This window comes from Doryrhamphus excisus, linkage group LG13, assembly GCF_037039965.1.
Source record: "Doryrhamphus excisus strain RoL-2023G ecotype Guam linkage group LG13, RoL_Dexc_Guam_v1.1, whole genome shotgun sequence".
Lineage (NCBI taxonomy): Eukaryota > Metazoa > Chordata > Actinopteri > Syngnathiformes > Syngnathidae > Doryrhamphus > Doryrhamphus excisus.
In genome coordinates, this window is record NC_136369.1 from 20125656 (window position 1) to 20146343 (window position 20688).

The following is a 20688-nucleotide window of genomic DNA, read 5'->3' on the forward strand; positions in this document are numbered from 1 at the left end:
AAGTCCACACAAAAGTATAACTAATATTGACAGTATTGTAACCACTTAATAGAGAGTGGAGAAGAGGAAAAATGACTGAAGGATGGACTAGGAGGGGAAATGAGGAATAAATGTAATCCAGAAGCTTTTCTCTCTCCTACACGGAACAAAACAAACATGTAGCGCCATCTTCCAAACGGTAACTGACCAGCAAAAGGAAGGCAAAGGTAAAAATGCTGAAAAAGTCAAGCAAGTCTGGAATGACACAGCTCAGCCAACACTTAAAATGTGATCCTCCAGCTCGAAAAAGCGACCCGAACTGCTCAAAAAGCAGCCACGTGGAGGTGTTGGTGACATGACGACGAGTAAAGCACTCGTCTGTGTCGTCGGTGCAAATCCCTTCTGTCATTTTTGAACTAAAAAAAAAGGGGAAAAACGTCCCGCTCGTAAAAACCGCTGACACGGTGCGAGGTTATCTGCGGCTACTTGGATGTGGAACACGCCGCTAAAGTAAAACATGCAAAAACTGTATGGCACATATAAACCCAGCGGCGTGGGTTTAATTATTGATCCAAGTCTCTGACTCATCAATGAAATATCATACGACAGCCGACTTTTCAAATTGTTACGGGAAGAACCGGGACAATCCGTGAAGTCAAAAAGTCATCGCTATTAAAAGCAACACTTTAAAGACACAAATGCTTGATTATTCCTAGCTTAGCGGCTAAAGTATGTAAGAAACACGACAATATACATGCTCTGCTGCTTATTTTTTACTAATAAGCTTGTGCTACAAACATGATATTAACATGAATTTGTGGAATTGGATGTGGTTATGAAAGTAGCTCTTCAAAGCATCAGTGTTTGGCTTTTGTAACAAACTTCTGTGAGTAAGGTCGCTAATCCAAAGGATCGAACTGGACCAAAATAAAATGGCCACGCAAAATACTTTTACAGGTTATAGATCATTTTTTGACAAACTCTTCAACGCAATAGTAATGGTAATGGTTTAATTTCATTGGAACATGCATCAGATTCCAATTGAGTGCATCCCATAATCAGTTCCCAGTTCCACATGTCCAAAAGGAGTAGGAAGAAGCAAAGCTTATTAAATCCTACCCCTCCATCTGGTACTTTTACAATCAGTAAGTGTTACATTGTTCACTTCCTGCTTTCTTAAATTAAAGAATTTAATTTAATTTAATTTAATTTAATTTAATTTAATTTAATTTAATTTAATTTAATTTAATTTAATTTAATTTAATTTAATTTAATTTAATTTAATTTAATTTAATTTAATTTAATTTGTTCACTTCCTGCTTTCCATAATAATTTTTTTAATTATTTTTTTTTTTAATTTTGTAATTTTTTGTCCCGTACCGAAGTACGAGGTGATATGAGCATCCAATGCCATAATGGGTACCATAGTAAGTGTCCATATAGTGATACGTATATATAGCACATCATGACTGGTTCAAGACTCTTAGTAATAGTCATTGATTGATGGTCCCCAGTATAAAGAACCAGCAGTCAGAACAGCACTTTGGCTATGACCTCCCCGCACCATGGCACAGTAGTCTGGGCGCAGTGAAGGGAAACTACCGCTGTAGCTACGGAGCTGAATATCCAATTTCACCACGGTACAGTTTGGCTTATAACTGCTCGAAAATCTATTATTGTGCAGTTGAGGACGGATACAGTAAAAACATCATTGGTATATTGAGTTAATCAGTTAATCTGTTTTTTTAGCTATGCTAGCAACATACAAACACTGCTTCTCGTTTCGCTCAAAACAAAAAAAAAAATGTGTGGCTGAATTATCGCCTCCTGTGCAATCAAAAATACGTCGTAAAAAAAAAACGAGGTGTCGCTGATGCCGAGCCCGTCGCTATTTTGACAACCCTAAAAAGAGAAATCTCAGCATGTTTTTGTGGAAGAAAAGCTCCGCTCTTCACCACATGAGTGACTTTCTCTCAGTGGGTGGCTCCCAGCTGCCATCTGCGTTCTTCTCTGCAGCCATAATGGGATTTTAGATTTTCTTTTTTTAAAACGTCGCTAGATCCCACCTTCATCTGGAAATGGTTACATGAGACTCCTAGTCAACTTTGGAAAAAAAACAACACGGTCTTAAACCTAAATCCTGACTGGGTATTTTCCCACAAGACGCACGCACACACACACACACACACACACACTCGTCACTGGAGAGATGGAATAGTTGGCTACGACACAACAAGCCTTCATCCTTACGCAATAACATGAAGGTTAAGCCTGCTGACATGAAGACGCATGACTCCAGCATTCCTCCATTCGAATGTTTAACACGAGTTAAACACGAAAACTGTTCTTATACTTCCGATAATACTGTAACGTGTACTCTTGTACTGTTTTCCTGAGCTTATTTTGAAGGATATGACTGCACTGTACTGCAGAACCTCAGTTAGCATCCGCCTCGGTTAGCATGTTTTTCGGTTAACAATTTTGCCTTGGTTTGCATGCATTTTGCGTGTTATTAATACACTGCTGGCATAATAAAATGCTATTTTAAGATATTATTTTTATGTGTGTATGATATGTAGCATGATAGTAGTCGAGAGGCTTTACTGGTGTGTTTTTTTTTCCATGTGAACATACATCACAGACGCCGGCTGCCTCTTAAAGCAACTTAAAGACGTACGTCATCCCAGCGTGTGGCTGCTGGACGACAACTTGACTAATTGGACTCCCAGATTGGCGAAACATTCCTCGTCTTTGGACGTGAATAATCTCAAAAGGGAGATTTTCATTGCATTTCCAGATGAGCCGCCATGTCAAAGAAGACATTTTAGCATGTTTTATTTGTGTGAGGAGCTCTCCAAATCCCAATATGTCCACTAAACATCCTCCTGCATATGCACCATATAACTGCTGCATCACTTTCAGTACTTCACGCTTTCTTGCTTGTATGCTAACTGTTAGCATATTAACATTTTTGCTACTTACATAAGTAGGAATATCATAACTTACAAGGCATGGTGTAATATCACTAGTACTGCTGTATCACTTTATTTACTTCCAAGTTTTTGCTAGGTTATAGCATGCTAACGGTTAGCATGTTGACATTTTTTTCTATTTACAATTCTGAGCTGTATACATGAACATGGCATGGTGTAAAATCACTACTCCTGCTGTATCACTTTATTTACTTCCACTTTTTGTTAGGTTATAGCATGCTAATGGTTAGCATGTTGACATTTTTTTCTATTTACAATTCTGAGCTGTGTACATGAACATGGCATGGTGTAAAATCACTATAGTACTGCTGTATCACTTTCGTTACTTCTACTTTTTTGCTAGTTTATAGCATGCTAACTGCTAGCACGTTGCCATTGTTTTCTATTTACAATTCTGAGCTGTATACATGAACATGGCATGGTGTAAAATCACTAGTACTGCTGTATCATTTTCGTGACTTCCACTTTTTTGCCAGGTTATAGCATGCTAACGGTTAGCATGTTGGCATTTTTTATTTACAATTCTGAGCTTTATACATGAACATGGCATGGTGTAAAATCACTAGTACTGCTGTATCACTTTTGTTACTTCTACTTTTTGGCCAGGTTATAGCATGCTAACTGTTAGCATGTTGGCATTTTTTTATTTACAATTCTGAGCTGTATACATGAACATGGCATGGTGTAAAATCACTAGTACTGCTGTATCACTTTTGTTACTTCTACTTTTTGGCCAGGTTATAGCATGCTAACTGTTAGCATGTTGGCATTTTTTTATTTACAATTCTGAGCTGTATACATGAACATGGCATGGTGTAAAATCACTAGTACTGCTGTATCACTTTCGTCACTTCCACTTTTTGGCTAGATTATATCATGCTAACTGTTAGCATGTTGGCATTTTTTTCTATTTACAATTCTGAGCTGTATACATGAACATGGTGTAAAAAAGCTAATAAGCTAATAAGTTAAAAAAAGATATTTGACTCTTTTTGCAGCAAATCCTGAAAAGTAATCAAGAATGTCATAAAGAAAATCTTTGACTTGTGTTTTTGCAGTATGTGCTCAAAAACAGCAAAGCACTCCTGACATATAGAGGATCTTTGGCAATTTTTTTTGCAGTCGGTCCTTAAAAATAGCAGATGATCTTTAATGAATGTTTTTGTAGCAGTCTTTAAAAACAGCAGAGCACTGCAGTCATGAAGAAGATCTCTGACTCGTGTTTTTGCAGTAGGTGCTTCAAAACAGCAGAGCTCTCCTGTCACGTAGAGGATCTTTGACTACGGTCTGATGAAGATGTCACCGAAACAACAGATGTTTCAAGATGCAATTGTGTCCATTTTCTTCTGCTCTGACCAGCAAAGAGCCGTAAATTTATGATCATGGCCGAGGGGCGGGGGGGTCATTTACATGCTCGCATTAACGACCTGAGGCCCCTCACATACCGGCGTCGTCAATCACCCGGCAGAGCTAAAACTAGCTGGACCACAGACGGTGACAGACTAATTCCAGCCATTAGAACTACCGGTGGTCCACCATGACACCGACTGACATGAAAACATCAAAGTTCAGCCAGAACCAACGGTTGTCTTAATTGGAGCTCCTCTACGGCCCAATCGATGCATCATCTCGTTTTAGGCTCCCTAGGTTCTTCATGGAGGTTCTCCCAATGTTCCTGCAGCGCCGTCCTTACCTGAGAGCGCGGCTTCCCCTGCACGTGGAGGCAGGCAAGGAGCAGCAGGGTCGGTCCTGTCAGCATTCTCTCTCCCTCTCTCTCTATCTCTCTCTCTCCTCAGCGTTAGAAAGCGATCGCTCTCTCCTGTCCACAACCTCGTCCTGGCCCCCCTCAAAAAAAAAGCCACTCTCACTACAGAGACCATCCCGACCAGTCCCCCCTTGTAAAGAGAGGCGGGGGGCGGTGTAGGGGAGGAGGGCGGTATAATGGAGAGACCATTATAGCTTCATTAAAGCACATACACATACACTCAGCCATGTTGAAGGACAAGGATGGGAGCATCCATGCCAAATCATTCATGTTGGTATGCCAACTGTTAGCATGTTGACATTGTATCTGTTGAAGTCATTTGGAATTGTATAACCCAACGTGGCAACTTGTAAGAGCACCATATAACTGCTGTATCACTTTCAGTACTTCACGCTTTCTCGCTAGTATGCTAACTGTTAGCATGTTAACATTTTAGCTACTTATATATCATAACTTACATGGCATGGTGTAAAATCACTAGTACTGCTGTATCACTTTATTTACTTCCACTTTTTTGCTAGGTTATAGTATGCTAACTGTTAGCATGTTGGCATTTTTACTATTTACAATTCTCAGCTGTATACATGAACATGGCATGGTGTAAAATCACTTGTACTGCTGTATCACTTTATTTACTTCCACTTTTTGGCTAGGTTATAGCATGCTAACTGTTAGCATGTTAGCATTTTTACTATTTACAATTCTGAGCAGTAAACATGAACATGACATGGTGTAAAATCACTATAGTACTGCTGTATCACTTTCGCTACTTCCACTTTTTGGCTAGATTATATCATGCTAACTGTTAGCATGTTGCCATTTTTTTCTATTTACAGTTTTGAGCTGTATACATGAACATGGCATGGTATAAAATCACTACCACTGCTGTATCACTTTCGTTACGTCCACTTTTTGGCTAGGTTATAGCATGCTAACTGTTAACATGTTGGCATTTTTACTATTTACAATTCTGAGCTGTATACATGAACATAGCATGGTGTAAAATCGCGAGTACTGCTGTATCACTTTCAGTGCTTCACACTTTCTTGCTGGGTGATACTATGCTAACTTAGCATGTTAGCATTCTATCTATTTATGTCATTCAGAATTTTATAAAACAACATTTCATGGTGTATAATCACTATAGAACTATTGTATCCTTTCCAGGTGGTAATACTGTAGGATGTTTGCATGCTAGCATGTTAGCTAGCATGTTTAGTTTCAAGTTACATGGCATGGCGTAAAATCAAAATAGAACTGCTGGCTCACTTTCGGTCCTTAGCACTTTCCTGATGGGTGATGGCATGCTATCACCAAGTGTCAAAGATGCTAAATAAGTTTAACGTCTTTATACACCCATCGCACGCCTTTTTCCTCAAAGTCAGATGCCCGAAGATGAGTGCCTAATTTACCACGGGGCTTCACCTTGTGACCTTCCACACACGCCACATGCTGACGTCTTATTTATAAAAGACACACTGAATATTTAGCATGCGGTAGAATGGATTCTTATGACGGAAATATTGAAAAGTCATTTTGTGATGACTACTTTTTTCTTGTCATAAAAAGTCATTTTTCTCATAATATTTCATATTAGATATTTTGACACCAAAACTGAATTCGTTTGAAAAACTGATTATGTTAATTGTTTTTTGTTTTCAAATCCCCTCTTAATTTTGTTCTAACTATATATGGTATTTGTAAAAAAAATCTCTAAAAGAAAGAATTTTATATAAAAAAATATTATTGTGCAAGTTTGTAATATTTAAAAAATGTAAAAAATATTTTAATATTTTTTTCTTTCTGTTATTTCCTAGAAATGTATTGAAATAAAATAATATTATGCTATGTTTATTGTAGTATTTCTTCACACGATCCTTAATGTGCGGCACCCGAGAAGCGCGGACCACACACGGAGCGCAGCACCGGTCTGACATCCCCGAGCATCCGACATGCTCTTCAACAAACCGCCACCCAGATGGCGTCCTGTCACTGTCAAAAGTCGTCTGTCTGCCCGAGGACTTGCTAAAAATAACCAAATGTTGTACCCTCATAAATCTGCCGAAGGGGCCTGCCCTCAGATGCCACTAACTGGGCTGCTAACACCGTCCTCCGTTGCTTTCTGCACCTTCAACGTTCCATTCTGTTCCCGATCAGAAGTCAAAGGGTGGGAAGATGTGGAGACAAACTTCAAGAGACGGTCCACAGGCCAGCGGCGGACTTCAAGTAGGCCAGAAGGAGCCAGACGGCAGTCCAGCATCAGGATGTATGGTCCAACACCGAGACATGAATCTGTCATCTCCTTCACATCCTAAATCCTCCTAAGCCGCCGTTTGTCCTGACTGTCCTACGACTGGAATTCTCATACCCAGACTCTGAACAGTAGCGGCACAACAAGACTCAAGGCTGCGCTGCCCTTTCGGTGAACTCCGACCTCCATAACTCAGCATCATGTCATTGCCAGACTAGTCCGCCGTGATTGGGAATACCGATGCCGCGATCCCACAAGCATGTGCAAAGACGCAATCGGCCGCCGACACGCATTCGTTTATGAGAAAAGCAGTTTTAAAGGTCTGGTGGTGATGCTTGGCGTGTTGATGCTCCTGAGCCTCAGGAAGTTGTCTCAGCATGTTTGGACTTGGGAAAACATCAACACGCCCACAAGCGCCCGGACTTTCAGGATGCATTCCTTGAAAGCACTTCAGTGGTTTGCTACCTTCAGCTACAGCAGGAACCCGAGTGTGTGTGCTTTTTATTTAGTTACCATTATTTACCAATTTTATGGCAATTGAATTGTGATTCATTGAAAAAAAATGATGTTCTCCCGGTTTATTCGTGGGGTTTTCTCCGGGTACTCCGGTTTCCTCCCACATTTCAAAAACATGCTAGGTTAATTAGCCACTCCAAATTGTCCATAGGTATGAATGTGAGTGTGAATGGTTGTTTGTCTATATGTGCCCTGGGATTGGCTGGCCACCAGTCCAGGGTGTACCCCGCCTCTCGCCCAAAGACAGCTGGGATAGGCTCCAGCAACCCCCGCGACCCTCGTTTGGAAATGCAAAGAAAATAAATTAATGGAAAAAAAATGTTCTCCCGGTGAATGCGTGGGTTTTCTCCGGGTACTCCGGTTTCCTCCCACATTCCAAAAACATGCTAGGTTAATTAGCCACTCCAACTTGTCCCTAGGTATGCTGCTCTGTATTAAATAATATCCATGAGTGGAATACATTAACACAGATGGTTTTCGCAGGAAGCATGAAATCTAAAGAAATACAGACGAATAGGTGCAGATTCTGGAAGATCTGCGAAGCTTTGGGTGCAGCTGCACTATAGGAGCCCACAACTCAGTACTGAGGGCCGAAAATTTTGCATAATAGGTCCCCTTTAGGCTGCACGGTGGACAAAGTGGTTAGTGCACAGACCTCACAGCTAGGAGACCAGGGTTCAATTCCACCCTCGGCCATGTCTGTGTGGAGTTTGCATGTTCTCCCCGTGCATGCGTGGGTTTTCTCCGGGTACTCCGGTTTCCTCCCACATTCCAAAAACATGCTAGGTTAATTAGCGACTCCAAATTGTCCATAGGTATGAATGTGAGTGTGAATGGTTGTTTGTCTATATGTGCCCTGTGATTGGCTGGCCACCAGTCCAGGGTGTACCCCACCTCTCGCCTGAAGACAGCTGGGATAGGCTCCAGCACCCCTCGTGAGGATAAGCGGTAGAAAATGAATGAATGAATGAGGTTCCCTTTAACATTGCTATTATGAGCCGTGAGGTGCTGCGTTCAAATACACCATGTCATTTTTTCAAGTCGAATGCATCGTTTGGAACGTAGATTGTATTTTTTATTTTACTCTGTATTAGATTGGAAATTGAATGACTACATCCCGGTCTCACAGACATCTCATACTTCATTATAATTATAATTTTTTTCCGCCCAGAACCGCTTGAAAAGCTCATCAGGGCCGTATTGATATGACGAGAGCAGTACCTGATTCATACTAGCCAGATGTTTTGGCGTTATCGCTCACCCAGGAAGGGAGGATTTCCGTGTCGAATGACTAGAGCAGCTGACTCGAACAATAAAGAAAAAAAAAAGTCACCTCCTTTTTTGCGGATGAGAAAGAACGTGCGAGGAACAGAGCGGGAAGTGAACGCACCGCTTTGGGTGGACAGAAAGGTGATCCTTCTTTGTTAAGACGTGAACGGATCACATTCGCTCCTACACAGCAAGTTGTCGGTCCAAATCCGACAGGTGTGTTTTTAGCCACTTGGATGGGAAAGAGGATGGAAAGTACAAGGAGTCCCGGTTTGATCCAAACTTCCTGTTGACCTGAGAATCGACGCTGCAGTCGCTCCCTGTAATCCTTTCCTGCCCCCTCCTGGCCGTATACATGACAGCCGGGTGGATAAGTAGATGAAGTATAATTGAGGGTGATCCTACCGTGCACTGTCCCTCCACGCACACAGAAGAAGAATCATTGTGTCCGCAGGGCGTCCCGTCAATCACCTTATCGGATAATCGCACGTAGAACCTGAAGCCCGCCGCCCGGCAGTTGAGCTGGCAGTGTTGACCGTCGACAACTGAAAGCAGATTTAAAGCAGATTTAGAGGACTGGGGGGGTCACTATAGCCGCTGGCTGAAAGGAAACACGATAATGTCACACCCGAGATGCCGTTTGGCATTTGGGAACGTTGACTAAACTCCTTTCCAATCATTTGACCATTCCATACTTTTTCATGTGTCATTGTTGGGGATGGATGATTTGGTCTGTTTTACACATCTAATGTATGCGCTTTTAACCAGCATAAAATTATTTTAAGCTCTTTTTATTTAAACTTTTTTAAAAAACGTTTTTTAAGTTAATAAAAATGGGAAAAATATATCAAATAGAATTGTGTATGCATATATTTTTTAAAATATTTTTAGCACACATTGCTACTGTATTTTTTTTTAATTGCCGCATTAGCTATTTATGAAAGTGATTTGCCGCCACCTGTTGGACGGCAGTGGAAGCACACCCACAGTAAATAACATTTCCAGAAAGACAAAAGTGCTGCACGGTGGACGAGTGGTTAGCTTGATATTTTAAAGAAAAAGATTAAAGACATGCCTTTTTAATCACGTATGTGACAAAAAATAAAAATAAAAATAAAAATAAAAATAAAAATAAAAATAAAAATAAAAATAAAAATAAAAATAAAAATAAAAATAAAAATAAAAATAAAAATAAAAATAAAAATAAAAATAAAAATAAAAATAAAAATAAAAATAAAAATAAAAATAAAAATAAAAATAAAAATAAAAATAAAAATAAAAATAAAAATAAAAATAAAAATAAAAATAAAAATGAAAATAAAAATACTTCCTACTCCTTGATATTTTTTAAAAAAAGATTAAAGACACACCTTTTTAATCAGACTTTTAACTAATATTTTAAACTTTTTCTTACATTTTTATCTTTTTAGTCCTACTTTATGCTCTTAGTCTTTAGCTTTTAACTCCAGTGTTTCCTCGGGGGGGGGGGGGTTCCTTCACACTGGGGGCTGCGTCGGTTCAATTCCACCCTCGGCCATCTCTGTTTGGAGTTTACATGTTTTCCCCGTGCATGCGTGGGTTGTTTGTCTATATGTGCCCTGTGATTGGCTGGCCACCAGTCCAGGGTGTACCTCGCCTCTCGCCCCAAGACAGCTGGGATAGGCTCCGGCACCCCCCTTGTGAGGATAAGCGGTAGAAAATGTGCTTATTATTATTATTATAAAATGAATGAATGAAAGACAAAAGTGAAGATGAATTGTCGGTAATGGAGGTTGAGTAAAGTGCAGCACTTTACTAAACCCGCCCATAAAAAGTCAAATAAAAAAGCAAACACATAAAGCATCTCTTGCTAAAATATGCGGTAAATTAAACGTTTGCCTGGTTACAAGCCAAGTGAGAAAAGGTCAGCGAGTTTGAATAAACAAACATTTATCAACGCCACCGAGGCCAGGCAGGAAAAGAATAAGTCACAGGTCAGGGAAATGTGAACAACTGTGACCTCACAATTGGCAGACTTGACTATTTACATTTATTTCTTCAACAATGTCCCGTGTTTACCAGGAAATGAGACACCATGCTCACCTTCGTGAAAGGGCTCCCAGTCGTACAGTCGGCCCATAAAAGGCTGCTTGTTGTATGCGGAACATTGAACAGCTCGGATGTGTTTGCTGGATGCAGGACAGGCCTGGAAAGCAGCAAGAAGAAACGTGAGCACAAAACCTTTGCAAGAATTAACCTTATTTTGACCCCCGATCTAAAAAAGACAGCAAAAATCTGTGACAGTTAAAAATGTTCAAATATTACTTAAAACATCTTTCGACACTGGTATGACACTTAAACATGTTCAAATGTACTTTAAAAACTGATTTTTTTTGCACTTGTATGGGCTTGTAACTTCTTTTTACACTTATTCACAATGCATTCACAATGTTAAAAGTTCCTTAAAGGGGAAGGGTCCATTTTTTGGCCATCATTCACAATCCTTATGTGAAACATAAACACATATTTCTTTCCTTTTCTTTGAATTCTGTGACAGTTAAAAATGTTCAAATGTTACTTAGAAAAATCTTTTGACACTGATATGACAGTTAAACATGTTAAAATGTACTTTAAAAACTTTTTTTACACTTGTATGGGCTTGTAACTTCTTTTTACACTTACACACAATGCATTCACAATGTTAAAAGTTCCCTTAAAGGGGAAGTGTGCTTTTTTTGCCCCTCATTCACAATCCTTACATGAAACATGAAGTTTATATGTTAATATGAGCTAGCTAATGGGAATGGCTATATATATCACTATATTGACACTTACTATGGTACCCATTATGGCATTGGATGCTCATATCACCTCCTACTTTGGTATGTGACAAAAAAATTTAATTTAATTTAATTTAATTTAATTTAATTTAATTTAATTTAATTTAATTTAATTTAATTTAATTTAATTTAATTTAATTTAATTTAATTTAAAAACCTTAAATTATATTAGGAAAGCAGGAAGTGAACAAATGTAAGAGTTAGTGATTGTAAAAGTACCAGATGGAGGGGTAGGATTTAATAAGCTTTGCTTCTTCCTACTCCTTTTGGACATGTGGAACTGGGAACTGATTATGGGATGCACTCTATTGGAATCTGATGCATGTTCAAATGAAATTAAACCATTACCATTATCATTACCAATGGCCAGTACAGTTTGACACTGGAACAGATACATTTTCCTATGGGGGGGGGAGTGTTTTGAAATCCAAACAAACACGAGAGGTCTAACGCTAACATCTCTGCGTCACCCTAGCATGACCTTAAACACACAGCAAGGCTTTGTTTGTTCCCAAAGGTGGGTGAGGACAAGGTGACACAAAAAAAATGGAATGGTCGTTTTTGTCGCTCCAGGAAGTTCACATGACTCTGTGCTCTTTTTTCAGTTTAGATGAAAAGCAGGTTTCTGTGAATCTAAACAAGCGGAGACTGTGATTTACTTTACAACTGACGCGCTTTGAATGCATCATGATGCATTTGCAGCGCCCAATAAGTTGATGATATCTACTTCTACGTAAGAATGTAGATGTATAAAAAAAATGCGTACATTAGTGCTGCAGAGCCTGCGGTGAGCGTGCTGCCCCGTGCAAACAGAAGTGGGCAGGGGGTCGTACGGACTCTCGGATTTCTGCTGCTGGGATCCGGAACTCTGTCTGGCCGAGGTCTGCCGGTAGAGCGGCGCCCAGAGAGGCTGCGTTTGGGCCCGGCTGTGGTGGTGCGTTTGGTGGCGCGACCTGAGGCCAACATGTCGGGAGGAAGCCGAGCGTTTCTGTCTGTCGGGGTGGTGGACTCTTCCGGACCCGGTCTGCTCCGCATTGGAATGCAAAGGAGCTTTTCCGTAGCCGTACCTGCCTGGGGTGATGGGAATAATCCGCCTGAAAACACAATAAAAAATGCTCAACCCTTCAAACAAACAACAACGATTCCCTTCCTTCTACACTTTAGACAAGTTGGGTCAGTCTCAAGACCCCCAAAGCCAAATTAGACCTCCTGAGCAACACTGGAATTTAAGAACCTACTGTATGGTCATCATTCATCTCCATGGAGCCCCCCCCGATCTGCTGCTCAGCTGTCAGTGTTATTTGTTCAAAGTTAACAGGAAGTGGATCTTAAAGCTGCCAAGCACAAGCCGGGCCTTTGACTCCCATCATTTAAAGATGAGCTTTGCACAGGGTGAGGTTAGAGGGGGGGCCGAGGGGGGTCAGGCAGACTTTCAGACCCAGCAGGATTGTCTGGACAAATACTGTACCTATTATAAAGTCAAAAGAAAAACAGCATTTGTTTGTTGTTTGTTTCTGATTTCTTGATGGTCCACTGGCGACAGGGTTTGGCAGCCCTCACTGATTTGAAGGGTGGGGGCTTTAAGGACTTGGCTCAAGAACCACAAGATCACGGGTTAGTTAGGCCGGTTGAAAAGTACAAAAACACATACAAAGACTCATAATGGCCGCTGATGTTTAGGAAAAGACATACTGGACATTGGATCCACTGAAGACGTTCGTTTGTCTTTAATCATCACTGAACAAAACGTTTGTTGAAGTCACTAGCTTAGCATTTATTTTGACAAAAACATGCACGTTAAATTTGTTGACGACTAAATCAAATTTAATGTTAGCAAAACCATGTGCGTCAGATTGGTTGGCAATTAAATGGCCTCCAAAATATGTTTACAACTAATTGCTTTTAACGTTGGAAAACATGCGTATGTTTGTGGTGTGTGATTTGTTGCTGACTAAATCGCCTTTAAACTTTGTTGACTACTAAATTATCCTTAATGTTAGCAAAAACACATACGCTAGATTTGTAGATAACTAAATCGCCATTAACATTAGCATAAACACATACGCTAGATTTGTTGACGACTAAATTGCCTCTAATGTTAGCAAAACACACGCTAGATTTGTAGATGACTAAATTGCCATTAACGTTCGTAAAAATGTCTATATGAAATTTGTTGACTACTAAATTATCCTTAATGTTAGCAAAAACACATACCCTAGATTTGTAGATGACTAAAACGGCATTAACGTAAAAATGTCTACATGAAATTTGTTGACTACTAAAGTATCCTTAATGTTAGCAAAAACATATACTCTAGATTTGTAGATAACTAAATCGGCATTAACATTAGCAAAAACACATGCGCTAGATTTGTCGATGACTAAATCACGATTAACGTAAAAATGTCACATGAACTTTGTTGACTACTAAATTATCCTTAATGTTAGCAAAAACACAAACTCTAGATTTGTAGATGACTAAATCGCCATTAACGTTAGCATAAACACATACGCTAGATTTGTAGATAACTAAAATGCCATTAACGTTAGCAAAAATGTCTACATGAAATTTGTTGACTACTAAATTATCCTTAATGTTAGCAAAAACACAAACTCTAGATTTGTAGATGACTAAATCGCCATTAACGTTAGCAAAAATGTCTACATGAAATTTGTTGACTACTAAATTGCAAAAATGTGTATGTTCAATTTGTTGACAACAAAATCGCCTTTAACGTTAGCATAAACACATACGCTAGATTTGTTGACGACTAAATTGCCATTAACGTTGAAATTTGTTGACTACTAAATTATCATCAGACTAACATCCTTAATGTTAGCAAAAACACATACCCTAGATTTGTAGATGACTAAAACACCATTAACGTAAAAATGTCTACACGAAATTTGTTGACTACTAAATTATCCTTAATGTTAGTAAAATTATGTACATGAAATTTGTTGATTACTAATTTGCAAAAATGTGTATGTTCGATTTGTTGACAACAAAATCGCCTTAAACGTTAGCATAAACACATACGCTAGATTTGTAGATGACTAAATCGCCATTAATGTTAGCAAACTGTCTACATGAAATTTGTTGACTACTACGTTATCCTTAATGTTAGCATAAACACATACGCTAGATTTGTAGATAACTAAAATGCCATTAACGTAAAAATGTCTACAAGAAATTTGTTGACTACTTAAATATCCTTAATGTTAGTAAAACCATGTACATAAAATTTGTTGATTACTAATTTGCAAAAATGTGTATGTTCGATTTGTTGACAACAAAATCGCCTTTAATGTTAGCAAAAACACATACGCTAGATTTGTAGATGACTAAATCGCCATTAACGTTGAAATTTGTTGACTACTAAATTATCATCAGACTGACATCCTTAATGTTAGCAAAAACACATACGCTAGATTTGTAGATAACTAAAACGCCATTAACGTAAAAATGTCTACAAGAAATTTGTTGACTACTAAATTATCCTTAATGTTAGCAAAAACACATACCCTAGATTTGTAGATAACTAAAACGCCATTAACGTAAAAATGTCTACAAGAAATTTGTTGACTACTAAATTATCCTTAATGTTAGCAAAAACACATACCCTAGATTTGTAGATAACTAAAACGCCATTAACGTAAAAATGTCTACAAGAAATTTGTTGACTACTAAATTATCCTTAATGTTAGTAAAATTATGTACATGAAATTTGTTGATTACAAATTTGCAAAAATGTGTATGTTCGATTTGTTGACAACAAAATCGCCTTAAACGTTAGCATAAACACATAGCTAGATTTGTAGATGACTAAATCGCCATTAATGTTAGCAAAAATCTCTACATGAAATTTGTTGACTACTACATTATCCTTAATGTTAGCATAAACACATACGCTAGATTTGTAGATAACTAAAATGCCATTAACGTAAAAATGTGCAATGCACAAATGTGTATGACAACAAAATTGCCTCTAACGTTAGCATGAACACATACGCTAGATTTGTTGACGACTGAATGGCCTTTAATAATAACAAAAATGCGTTTCTTAGATTTGTTGATGACTGAATTTCCCCTAACGTTAGCAAAAACACATATGCTAGATTTGTTGACGACTAAATTTCCTCTAACGTTAGCAAAACACACACGCTAGATTTGTAGATGAATAAAACGGCATTAACGTTAGCAAAAATGTCTACATGAAATTTGTTGACTACTAAATTATCCTTAATGTTAGCATAAACACATACGCTAGATTTGTAGATGACTAAATCGCCATTAACGTTAGCAAAAATGTCTACATGAAATTTGTTGACTACTAAATTATCCTTAATGTTAGCATAAACACACACCTTAGATTTGTTGGTGACTGAACCGCCTTTAATAATAGCTAAAATGCGTTTGTTCGATTTGTTGACGACTGAATTTCCCCTATCGTTAGCAAAAACACATACGTTGGATTTGTTGACGACTAAATGTACTTTAACATTTTTGATTTCTTGAGTTAGCAAAACATCATATGTTGGATTTGTTGATGAAATAATGTCAGAGACAAACTTCCATCCAATGTCGCCGTACCTGCGTCCACCAGGTGGGGTCGCCATCAAGTGACGCGGTTCCTGGTGACCTCCGCCGTCAGACCATGCCGCGGTGTCTCGGTACACAGGAACTGAAGGCTTCAGGGCTGAGATGACATGTCTGTGGTGTAAGGACGGCGCGTACACCCGCAGGCAGGGTCGACTCCTTTCCTGTACGCCACTTCCACAGGTCAGAGAGCAGGCCGACCAGGACCCCCAGGAACCCCAGGAGCCTTGAAGTCCTCCATGGTCCGTTCTAAAGTCCTGCAGGGTGGCTGTCCTCTGGGGGACCTGCAACAATCAGATGCCAAACATCTTAAATGTCCTCACAAGTCAGTGATCTCATCTCTAAGAGATCCAGTCCAGGTTTTTAAGTGTTGGCCAGCAGCCTTCCTCGGCTCCTCGGCTCCTCGGCTCCTTGGCTCCGTCCTTCTTTGAGACCTCGCCAGAGACATTTAAGTCAACTTGTGATGGACCAGTACGGTGCCAAGCCAGGCACGGTTTACTGTGGATCTGCTTAAGTAGTCCCATTCACCAGCGTCCAGGCGGCTTGGACTTCTTCTGGATGGGAAGTTTGAAAGGCAAGACTGGCGACGGTAGCTCGTATGCGCAAAAGTTCAAAGGTCGCACATCAGAACAAAGTCCAATAGCTCCGAGGTCATACAGTTTGGAATTGGACCACATCCGCTTTGCTTTTTCTTTGGCCGATTCACATTCAAAGCAGTCGTCCAATGCATTGTAACTAAAAATGTCATTACATTAATCACAGTTTTCAAATTAATTAATCATGATTAGTCACCATTTGTAAGTAAAATTGTCTAAAATGTCTTTGAAAAAAAGCTGGGATTAAATTAGTTAATAATGATAAGGTGGGGCTGCACAGTGGTCAAGTGGTTAATTATACCTTTTGAGTGTTAAGTTGGTGTGTGATGAGTTTAGTGTTCTTTGTAAGAACACTAACACATTCCAAAAACATGCTAGGTTAATTGGCCACTCCAAATTGTTCATAGGTATGAATGTGAGTGTGAATGGTTGTTTGTCTATATGTGCCCTGTGATTGGCTGGCCACCAGTCCAGGGTGTACCCCGCCTCTCGCCCCGAGACAGCTGGGATAGGCTCCAGCACCCCCGTGACCCTCGTGAGGATAAGTGGTATTTTAAAATTAAATTAAATTAAATTAAATTAAATTAAATTAAATTAAATTAAATTAAATTAAATTAAATTAAATTAAATTAAATTAAATTAAATTAAATTCTGGGGATATGAGACATAATATGACAAAGGTGGCTATGGTCAAAATAAAATAAAAACAGTACGTTACCTGTCCTGTTGCCAATATTCAACCTGCTACCTTTTCTTCCAACCTGTTTATTTTTCACAGAAATTGAATTGCCATACTGTGATTGGCCGAAGACAGCTGGGATAGGCTCCAGCACCCCCGCGATGCTCGTGAGGATAAGCGGTAGAAAATGAATGAATAGTCACCATTTGTAAGTATGTGTGAAATATGTCTGTTTTGAAAGTCAGTCAAAATCGTCTAAAATGTCTTTGAAAAGATGACTGTGATTAAATGAGTTAATAATGATAAGGTGTGCATGAGACAGTAAAAATAAGAAAGCCTGTCCACAAGGTCACTTATGAAAAAGTATATTCCACAAAACAGCAGCAACAGGACCAATGACGTATGTTGGTTCCTTGCTGTTAACCTCTCGCCCTCCAAACACAAAAAACCATCAGCACCCTGCGGTGGCTTGAGGTTTTTGGGAGCGTTCCCACTGTCTGTCCACACTTAGCAGGAAGCAGGAAGTTTCCTGGGAGGCATTTGGCGAACAGAAAGAGAAAACGTCATGCCGGTGCCAAGCATGCGATGACAAAGCAGAGAAAGAAGAGTCTGACAACATGAGAACCGAAGACGGCACGTGTTTGGACTCGGGTGCTGCTTCTCACCTTCCTGTGGTCGGTTGTGTGCTGGCACCTCAGAGGCTCCGAGCAAAGCAGAAGAAACAGCAAAACCCTAATAAGACATCCGTATTACTCATTTCATATCAACAAGACGATGTATGATGATATGATGATATGATGATATGATGGTGCCGCAATGAAGTGCAAAATGCCACTTTTACCTGATGATCCACAAGCACACTCCTCGCATTGTTGATGGACGTTTGCACTTCCACACTAACAACGAGAAGTAGAAATTACAATGCAAACTTGCTCATTCAAACCTTTCAAGCGGTTTGTACTCCAGTGCCATTGAGGTTATTATTAATATTATATATTATATTCAGGGCGGCACGGTGGTCTAGTGGTTAGCGCGCAGACCTCACAGCTAGGAGACCAGGGTTCAATTCCATCCTCGGCCATCTCTGTGTGGAGTTTGCATGTTCTCCCCGTGCATGCGTGGGTTTTCTCCGGGTACTCCGGTTTCCTCCCACATTCCAAAAACATGCTAGGTTAATTAGCCACTCCAAATTGTCCATAGGTATGAATGTGAGTGTGAATGGTTGTTTGTCTATATGTGCCTTGTGATTGGCTGGCCAAAAAGCGGTAGAAAAAAGTGATAGAAAATGAATGAATGAATATAATATTCATTTATAAATTATACATTTATATATTAAATGTATATAAATAAATAGCAAAAATAAATAAATGTTTGCAATTTACAGCACTCACCAAAACATTAAAAATTATTATCTAAAATAGTGCAGCAAACAAAAGAAATACTATAAAACTAAATCATTTTTTATTCAAATTACAGACACTTCTAAAAAAGATTGATGTGTTTTCATGGCAGAAGATTGAATTGTTAATTTTTTTATTTTATTAAATAATTATTTTTACATCATTACATCTCATATTTTCTCATCCTGACTCATCCATTCATTCCAGTCCTGTCCTGCAGATTCACATTGAAAGTCAACTAGATGACATCCAGGTCAAAAAGCAAGCATAAACACTCTTCATGACCCCCCCCACTTGACCGTGTGAGTTGCCCTACGACCTCTGGCACCTAATAGAGACACCCCCACCCCGCTGCTGACGAACCACAACCCCTCAAAGATGGACATAACTTTTATCCAACTTTTATCCAAAGTGCCTCTTGGATATAGTTGCAATGAATCAGCCACATGCAGTCATGGAACACCAGGTTATACAAATAACACATGCAGAAATAATAATAATAATAATAATAATAATAATAAAAATAATAATAATAAAAATAATAATAATAATGAGGACTTACCTGCTGCAGGTATTCTTAAACTCCACCGGACATGTTCTACTCTGCAGGATCCTCCTCCATGAATCCACTTTCAGTCCAAGTTTGCTCCCGTCCACACATCCCACCCGCCGAATGAAGTGAAACACGCATATCGGCTCCGATTGAAGGTCGAATCCAAACTCAGAGAACCACCAAACTCCTCCTGTTCGGCTCCTGTTGCTTCTGCACTCACTACTTGACTGAATGACAGAAGCTCTGCAGAGAGGCGACATGCGGTTAGAAAAGCCGACTCTTTTGCGCCCCCTGCTGGATGCACGGTTCTCTGCAGGGATAATCATGCTCTGTTTGAAAGCTATTATTATCCTCCATGCATCTGTCTGCAGGGGGGGGGCTGGGAAGGAGGTGAGGGGTGACCTTTGACTCCAGTGTTTACAAATCCTTCACAGACCAATTAAAGCATCAATAATGAAGTGTTATTGTTCTGCATGAACCCACCAGAGGCATCTCGGTGAGACATATATACCAACATAAACAACATTCAGACATTTTCATTCACATGAATAAATCTATAATAATCCTACAAAATATTAGGACAATCTAAAAATGACTAAATAATTCAAATAAATTAGCAGAATGAATTAATTCACAGTAAAAGTACTATGGAAATGTATATTAATAAAGGAGACAAGATATTACAGCTCCCTGCTTGGTACTGCGTCATTAAACCGGGGTTAAAAACACCGATTATTTACGCATGGTTTGCATGAGCAGATGGTCCAGACCTGGTCAAGCCTCCACGACCCTTCAGGGACATTCCAGCGGGAGTTCACGCAACTCCTAGGACCTTGAGTAGTCCTTGGAGTTACACGTATAAAAGATTATTTGTAGGAAAACTGTTTTGAAAAGACATAAATGCATTTTGTATGAAAAATAAGTAATCATACACCTGGTACTCCGTATGCCATTATTATTACATGATGAGTCGTATTTATTTATTTTATTTGTATTTTTATAGAAATTAAACCTCATTATATTTTTGTGAGAAAATGTTTTTAAAAATCTGTAACATTATTGAAAATTATTTAAAAATAAATTTCATTAAATAATAAACAACCATAAACTAAATAGCCACCCGGTACCTGATTTCTATTTATTTTATAATGCAATTTTATTTGTATTTTTATGCCAAATAAACATCATTATTATATTGTGTAAAAATGGTTTAAAAATTGGTGACATTATTCTAAATTATTTTAAAATTAATTTGTCCAAATAAAGATA

General features: G+C 39.0%; 1 protein-coding gene across 1 annotated transcript in view; it reads right to left on the minus strand.

Annotated features, from left to right (window-relative positions):
* Positions 1-20335, minus strand: part of thsd4 (thrombospondin type 1 domain containing 4) — a 31286-nt gene extending 10951 nt beyond the window's left edge. Inside the window, exons 1-7 of the mRNA XM_058088654.2 lie at positions 19429-20335; positions 18308-18362; positions 18132-18198; positions 16186-16475; positions 12359-12686; positions 10856-10958; positions 9179-9318 (exon numbers count right to left, since the gene is read on the minus strand). Of these exons, the coding sequence (XP_057944637.2) occupies positions 9179-9318; positions 10856-10958; positions 12359-12686; positions 16186-16475; positions 18132-18198; positions 18308-18336 (957 nt within the window). The 5' untranslated portion in view covers positions 18337-18362; positions 19429-20335. The remainder of the gene's footprint in view (positions 1-9178; positions 9319-10855; positions 10959-12358; positions 12687-16185; positions 16476-18131; positions 18199-18307; positions 18363-19428) is intronic.
* Between the last annotated feature and the right edge of the window lie 353 nt (positions 20336-20688).